Here is a 7,989-nt window from a genome sequence, read left to right as displayed (position 1 = left end):
CTGGTCAAACAAAGGCAAAGGTTCTTTTAAGGATCTATTCTCCAGAACCTTTCACATTATACTGATTCCCGGAGGTGTGAGGATGGTGATTTTGAGGAAGAAGTATGTGGTGGACAGACCTGTGTACTCTGAGGATAGCTTTGCAGAAGATCATGAGAAGATCTACAGGCTGCACAAAACCACCCTGGACCATGTTAAACAGTACCTGACGTAAGTTCTTTTTAAAATCCTCTAGTTATAAACTTTACAGACAGACATCGCTGTACAGAAGCTTTATCTGTGTTTCATACAGCTGTGACTCAAAGCGTGCCAAGAATGCGGTACTCTCTTTTCTCCCCATCATTGGCTGGATGAGGATCTACAGGGTCAAAGAGTGGCTGCTGGGTGATGTGGTATCTGGAGTCAGCACTGGACTGGTGGCCATCATGCAAGGTGAGGAGCAGGACAGGAAGAGCTTGATCCTGTGTCTCCGAAATTCCCAAAATTATAAATGCATTCCAGTCAACTAACACCATTCAGTCAAGTTTAGAGAAGATTTTGGTTAATCTCAACTCTCACTATTAGTATAAAGTGATGTTTTCCTTCCACCATATGACTGTTCCTGCACTGTACAATCTTCACATCCTTATTGCTTTATATCTTACTGGAAAATCAATGTTGCCATTGAATGCAATTCGTTGCATATTAACCTCATTAACAGGTGACTGGACTGTGTGTAAGGAACGCTATGTTACAACAAGGGCTTGGTATCATATCGCAATATTTTTTCAGTATCAAGTGGATAGTGCCCATGTGTCCATATGGGTATTTACGCTTCCTGTATCCTCTGTATGATCAAGTACTTGTAAATACTTGTATTAACCCTCCTCCTGGGTCAAAACCAACAAAGACAACAGGTGTTAACTCTTTAGGTATAGTTTCATTTAAATAAGGCCTGCTGACCATAATTTCCAAAAAATATGTGTTAAACCTTTGGTAATTAGTTGGAATGAAGTTGGTAATAAAGGTCTGACACAGAATTGAGTGATAATATATACCGTATACCAAAATTGGCCAGGTTTTGGAGGACATAAGGTGCACTGTCAACAGGAAGACAACAGGAGGGTTAAGAGAGCATTAAAGACAATGCCATTTACAATGCGAATGAAAATCACAGCTTGTTTTTAAGCTTTCCAAAGAAAAAGGCGGTTTATGGTACGAGAGAGTTAAGAGTATTCCATTTTCAACTGATACCAGGTTCTAGTCGAAACCATCATGGTTTTACTAATATTTGGGCCAATACTGGTGTTTATCAGCTGTTAATACATGATGTATATAATGCCCCCACCCACCCACCCCCCACCCCAGAATTAGCTTTTTCTTGTAACTTAGCAGCCATCATCTAAAGCTTGTTTTGACCTTATATGCAGCCTTATTAGAAATGTACCTAAATTTAGACTTTTCATTATTAGCTAATGTTTTATTTTTTTCTATTGATACCCTTTAAATCTTCACCCTGAAAGCATGACAGGACATGTTTTTCAGTAGCGTTATTTTTGCTGTGGTCACACTCAGGACTTGCCTTCTCTCTGCTGGCCTCGCTGCCTCCGAGCTACGGCCTCTACACAGCTTTCTTCCCCATGCTCACCTACTTCTTCCTCGGAACGTCAAGACACATATCTGTAGGTACGTCATGCAAAAAGGGTTTTTTCTGCATAACAAGTAAAGCGACTTAGTCATTTGACTTCCTAAAACAAACTGGAAAATCTTGGAAAAGTAATGTTCATTTTATAGTATATCTGCCAAAGTGTTTTGAAATTACAGTAAAGTAAATTGATATAATTGATATAAATTCAATTCAATTCAATTTACAACTCCTTTAATTAACGATGATTTCCCCCCCAAAAAATGAATCATGCTATGGGACAAAAGTCTTAATTTCTTCTTTTTACCATTCAGTATGTGCCCGACTGTCCCCAAGTAAAACAAGCCTTCTGCCATGGAGCATAAATACAATACTTAAAGAGTAGGAGGAGATAGGATGGGGTGCAATTTGGTCAAACAGTGTCTTCACCCCTCCACACCACACCCACCTTCCTCCAGGCTCCTTCCCAGTCCTGAGCCTGATGGTGGGAGCTGTGGTGACCCGCCTGGTGCCAGATGAAGGACCACCAGCCAACATCACAGAGTTTGAGGGTCTGACCCATGACCAGCAGAGGGTTTTGGTGGCCTCCTCTGTCACCTTTCTCATGGGGATTTTCCAGGTAGATTTGACTCCATATGATTGGGAAGAGCATTTTAAACTTTCCTTGCTTTACCGAGCTAATCTCTTCACTTTCCTATCCCGTGCAGCTTGCCATGGGTGTCCTGCAGGTGGGCTTTATAGTTGTGTACCTGTCTGACACTCTGGTGTCTGGCTTCACTACAGCAGCTGCCATCCACATCCTGGTGTCCCAGCTCAAGTTTGTGTTGGGGTTGACTGTTCCAGGCATCAGTGGTCCACTTTCTATTATATATGTAAGGCCAGGATATATCAGGTTGTACTAGATATATTTATAGTACACATTAAAAGAATGCACTATTTTATAGTTTGAAATAGGTGATGCTCATACAGACATACAGTTCCATGTATTCAAACACTTCTTAGAGGCATAGCTGCTCTAAATGCTAATATATAACCACCAGGTTCATGGTAGATACAACTAACTATACCAACTTTTAATATTGTGTCATGTTCACAATGTTTGAGTGAAGTGCCTGCTCTTTCTATGCAGACGCTGGAGAAGATCTTTGTCCAAATCACCTCCACCAATGTCTGTGACCTGGTGATGTCGGTGGTGATCATGTTGGTGGTGTTCATAGTGAAGGAGTTGAATGACAAATACAAAGCCAAGCTGCCAGTGCCCATCCCTATAGAAGTTATTGTGGTGAGTAATGACTTTTCATTACCTCAGTTCTTCCAAGTATAACATATCCAGCAGGTGTCAGTGGTCAAAGTCGTTTTCAATGTTGCTTAAAGACCTGAAGGTGTCTTTTCTGTTCTCAGACTATTATAGCTTGTGGGGTGTCTTATGGCTTCAACTTTGAGAAGATATATGACGTTGAGGTTATTGGCAAAATGGTTAGTGGGTAAGTTTCAAGCTCTCCACATCAATAAATGACACACTAAAGACAAGTTGGGTTTGTCAGGTATTCAGATCCTTGTGCTGTCTTCAGGTATGAGACTCCCGTTGCGCCCAGTGTGGAGGTTTTCCAGGAAAGTGCTGTGGAGGCCTTTCCTGTAGCCATAGTGGGGTTTGCCGTCGCCTACTCTGTGGCCAAAGTCTACTCCATCAAACATGATTACACCATTGATGGCAACCAGGTGAGTTTCATGCAATAACACCGTCTGGCTCTGATAGGAGAAATAGAGTTAATTGGTTACTGATACTAAGTGAATATGAGAGTAAGACTGGGGCTATGAAGATATAAAGTTAGACTGAATATTGCTTTTATCTCAAGGTTGGGTGTGAGCTTTTTTGCAGCACAGGTCAAAAACAAGTAGCATCTAAACAAAGATAAACTCTTTATTGTTAAGTTCACTTTTCATCATTCCGTCCTTCATGTAGGAGCTCATTGCATTTGGGGTTAGCAACATATTTGGCGCAAGCTTCAAGTCGTTCGCAGCCAGCACAGCGCTCTCCAGGACGGCCGTGCAGGAAAGCTCAGGAGGCAAAACACAGGTCCGAAAAACCGACCTAGCCATTGACAATATGGATCTACATCCTCAAACTCTTACCAGGAACAATACACTACTGATGTATATTGTCTCATTTTACAATCCTGTTTATATTACACTCATTGCTTTCAGTGGCATCTTAAAATGAAACATTAACCTTTTTTTACAAATGCAGATTGCAGGGTTGATATCAGCCATGATGGCGATGATTGTAACCGTGGCACTTGGGTTCCTGCTAGAGCCGCTTCCTAGGGTGAGAGTGTGTTATCTGATGTTCAAGTTCAACATAAAGTGGCACATTTCCAATCAAAAATTTGGACACTCCTTCCATTTCCCTTGAATGAGAGAGTGTGTCCAAACCATTGACTGGTACTGTATGGATATATATGAAATTTGGTGTCATGATGATTCATATTCTGTATACGTGATAGCAACAGATACATTGTATGTCTATAAGTCTAATGGTATATTTTTCCTTAAACCTAATTATTTGTTTTGATTGCAGTCTGTGCTGGGTGCCTTGGTCATTGTCAACCTGAAGGGCATGTTGATGCAGTTTAGAGAAATCCTGTACCTGTGGAGGAGGGACAAAACAGAATGTGTAAATGTCCTACTGTCAAAACTACTATGTATTCAAAAAATTAAACTACTCTGGTCTTTGGTTATGTATTTGGCCTGGTCTGTATTGTCTTTCAGAGTTTGTTTGTCTGCAGGTGGTGTGGGTGGGAACGTGTCTGGGTTCCATCCTGCTGGGACTGGATCTTGGTCTGGCGGTGGGTTTAGGGGTGGAGCTACTAACAGTTGTCTTCAGGACTCAATTGTAAGTATGCCAGCCTCTGTCACCTGATGTAATTTGTATAAGTGCAAAGGTGATCTACTGTATTGGTCACAACATTGATAGAGCTAATGCGCCGGTTTTCAGTCATGTTGACGTGTCATAGTAGTAGGAAAAGCAAAAGTCTAAATATTGAAATGAACGATGACTGAATTCCATATAGCTGCTTCAGTTTCAGAGTCCCACTGTCACACTGATTCAGAAGGTTATCAGTAACAGTTGTGCTTTCTGACTCCTGTTTAAATAGGCAAAATGTCTGCTGTGAGACCTCTACACAGTGTACCACTACACTGGTATCTAGAAAGTCATTTATCTTTTTGGTTTTTGGGGAGTTTTTTGTTCCAATAAAGACTCAAGCTACAAACTGAACCTTAGCACATGATGAGTTAACCAGTGACCTCTCCAAATATAGTGTAATTGTAAAACCATGAAATAATAAAAATCAGATTTATTTTCCCTTAAGTTGACACTTTTGTCCCAATGTGGTTGTATGGGTGACTGTACAACGACAATAAAGGCTATCTTATCTTATCTTATCTTGAAAGTGTGAATGAACAAGTAAAAGTGTGCTGTTTTGCTCACATGCCCTTTGGACATATAAAGGTGTAAAGTGACTATAATAAATATTTTTCAGAAATAGGTGTCCTTTGTAGTGATGTAGAGAACTATCAGCGACTCTGTAGCTCCTTTCAGCTTTGCAGAGTTTTCTAGCAAGTTTCTGCTCATTATTCAGTTGTCCAACCTGAAATTTTACTGTTTTGGTTCACTCTCAACACTGTTTTCTTCAGCAGATGCCAGCCATTCACTGACACTTGTGTAGTTCTAATAAATGGGAGATCTCATCACTGACAGAAATACTAAGTACAACTTAAAATGACCACTAGGAGGCTGATGTGAACAGTTATTTTCATTGAGTCTTTATGATTTGACTTGAGTGCAGCATTAGAATTGCCTTACAGGATGTCTTTGGTACTGAACTTCATCATTTTAAATTACATCATATTACCATTTAGTCAAAAATGTGCAAAGTTGCAAAATCTATCTTGTGTGTCAAAACTCTGTCACATATCAATAAACAGCTTATGTGGTTATAACAATGGCAAAGCTCCCATGGAGTGAACAATCCAACCAAAGTGACTGCATATAGTTTATCCAGTGATAAAGTCAAATTGTGCTCAAGCAACATGGATTAAATGTGCATCTTAAAAGTGGAAAATCATGAAGGATGATAACTTTATATCAGCTTAGAGCAAAAACTAGCTGTAACTGGCTCAGGATGTCTAGAAGCTGACCTGTTCTGTTCGTGTCTCTTTAGCCCCCGCTGTTCTATCCTGGCTAACATTCAAGGGACCGACCTCTATAAAGATTGTAAAGATTACCTCAATGTAAGTATCGTTAAGTTACATAATCTACTGTTGTAACCAAAGTTTCTTTTATGCCCTTCTTGATTGATGCTTTTCATCTTTTGTTATACTAACTCACAAAAAAGTGTCACAACAGTCCACTGAATCCTGTTTGTTTTAATGCGATTGCTTCCATTTCAGATATTTGAACCAAAGGGAGTAAAAATCTTCAGAATACCCTCGCCTATTTTCTTCGCAAACATTGAGTTCTTCAGGGACAAACTTATAGAAGCTGTATGTATATGACACATCTCTCTCATCTCATCCCTCAGTTAGCCTTTCTCTTGGAATAAATTAGACGTTAGTTAACATAATCTCAATGCATTGTTGTTCCAGGTTGGATTTAACCCTCTGAGGGTTTTGAGGAAGAGGAACAAGGCTATCAGGAAAATTAAGAAACTGTTAAAGGAACAGGGTGGTGACACTACAGAGGTAAGACTACTACAAACTACAACAAGCTGAAGAAGAAGAAGGAGCTTTTCTAAAAGTCTTCTTTCCCTACATAATTCATACAGAAAGGCATGATGGATTTCTTCAGCCAAACAACCGATGGATCTTACATGAACAAAGAGGAGGTGGACCAGCCCACTGACCTCAAGGACCTTCCTTTCAGGATGAACTGGAATGCTGAGCTTCCCGATAACGTCAGTGTTCCCAGAGTGGATCTCCACAGCTTGATCCTGGACTTCTCTGCTGTCTCCTTCCTGGACATCTCTGCTATGAAGGGGCTTAAAATGGTAAAAAGACTTTCAGACTTAATCTAAGGTCACACATCACCAGTGGGTTAACATCACACAAGGTTTTAGCAAGGGGTTTAGTTCTGGGATATCCACACAGTTTTCCCCGAAGTAGCATACATGGTCAATGGAGTTTCTTACCTTGATGCCATGTTAGAAGTTTGGAATTGATATTCTTTTATTATCATTTCCTAACAAATAAGCTCTGAGTTAGTTTCTGAAAGCTGGACATTTTAAAACAATGAATAAGAAACTCCAGATCTTTGTTCTGTATTATTGGTTCTATAACGTCCATATAATTAGATACTTACTGTTTACTGCTGGTTATCTCCACAGACACTCAAAGAGTTCGTCCGCATTGATGTGGACGTTTACATCGTGTCATGTGATGGTGAGTTTCATCAGCATTACTTCAAAGCACCAGATCCAAGAATGAGTAATGACCACATGAGGTGAACATGACCTCCGCGTGCATGGTTGCTGCTCTGCTCATGCAGGTTGTCAAGCACGTATATACAGTAAATACAGTCCTTTAACCATTCACACTGGTTCACAGCCTACATCCTGGAGAAGCTACACAGCTGTATGTTCTTTGATGATGAGATTCTGACCTCCATGTTCTTCCCAACCCTTCATGACGCTATGCTGCATGTGTTGGAAAAACACAAGGGCGACAAAAGTGAAGACTGTGCGGTAAGTAAAAGTTAGAGTACTTGTAGGTATATACGTTATTATGGCTTATCAGGGTTGGTATGACGGAACACGAAAGAAATTACATCAGGAACACGATTCTGTCAATTGAGGATGAGAATCAAAAGTGGGTTACTGCATATCTGAACTGGGTTTACAGGCAATCAATTCTTGACGGAGTAAATCTATGAAAGTCATCTTCAGCAGTATTGATGCTTTACTTTTTTTACTTTACTGCTCACGTTTTTCTTTTTGCAGTTGGAAAATACCAAAATGTAGAGGAACGGTCTACAAAAAGAACCATTATTCACCTGCAGACCATACAACTGACCAAACAACTTTACAGTTTCATAAATCCAGGAAGAGCTTTTCTGCTAAAAATACATTGGTTTTGGGATGCTGTTTCTTTAACTCTGTTCATTTCATGCGATTTCAATGTTGATGAACCAGTCTTTGTTGTCATGACACTACTGTACCCCTTCTTTTTTTAAATAAAAGCATATTTTAAGCTGAATTTAAGTGTGACAGCATTTTGTGTAGCAAAAGCATCTGCAGGATTTTTGAAGTTTTAAGACATTTTAAATGGTACCAGGCTATACACAAGCAACAAAAAAAAAGTAAATGTCC

At 39.9% G+C, this 7,989-nt stretch overlaps 1 protein-coding gene across 1 annotated transcript; it reads left to right on the top strand.

The window, feature by feature from the left end:
• Positions 1–82: 82 nt before the first annotated feature.
• On the top strand, positions 83–7,678 carry LOC128385281 (chloride anion exchanger-like). The gene is made up of 20 exons (XM_053344139.1): positions 83–210; positions 293–432; positions 1,555–1,665; positions 2,083–2,243; positions 2,332–2,496; positions 2,754–2,906; positions 3,026–3,108; positions 3,196–3,343; positions 3,588–3,701; positions 3,873–3,950; positions 4,203–4,298; positions 4,411–4,517; positions 5,848–5,917; positions 6,077–6,169; positions 6,272–6,367; positions 6,451–6,510; positions 6,568–6,672; positions 7,009–7,063; positions 7,229–7,365; positions 7,621–7,678. Exons 1-20 carry the CDS (start codon positions 83–85, stop codon positions 7,639–7,641), a joined length of 2,121 nt encoding a protein of 706 aa, XP_053200114.1. The 3' UTR covers positions 7,642–7,678.
• Positions 7,679–7,989: the final 311 nt, after the last annotated feature.

The sequence above is a fragment of the Scomber japonicus genome, chromosome 23, assembly GCF_027409825.1.
Source record: "Scomber japonicus isolate fScoJap1 chromosome 23, fScoJap1.pri, whole genome shotgun sequence".
Taxonomy (NCBI): domain Eukaryota; kingdom Metazoa; phylum Chordata; class Actinopteri; order Scombriformes; family Scombridae; genus Scomber; species Scomber japonicus.
Note: the sequence above shows the minus strand (reverse complement) of the source record. Positions and strands in the feature narration are given on the sequence as shown.

Excerpts from the sequence above, each read along its gene's own strand:
- LOC128385281 (XM_053344139.1), top strand. The coding sequence starts at position 83 with ATGGTGATTTTGAGGAAGAAGTATGTGGTGGACAGACCTGTGTACTCT. Across the intron at positions 1,666-2,082 it reads GTCAAGACACATATCTGTAG|GCTCCTTCCCAGTCCTGAGC; the intron begins GTACGTCATGCA and ends ACCTTCCTCCAG. Across the intron at positions 3,344-3,587 it reads ACACCATTGATGGCAACCAG|GAGCTCATTGCATTTGGGGT; the intron begins GTGAGTTTCATG and ends TCCTTCATGTAG.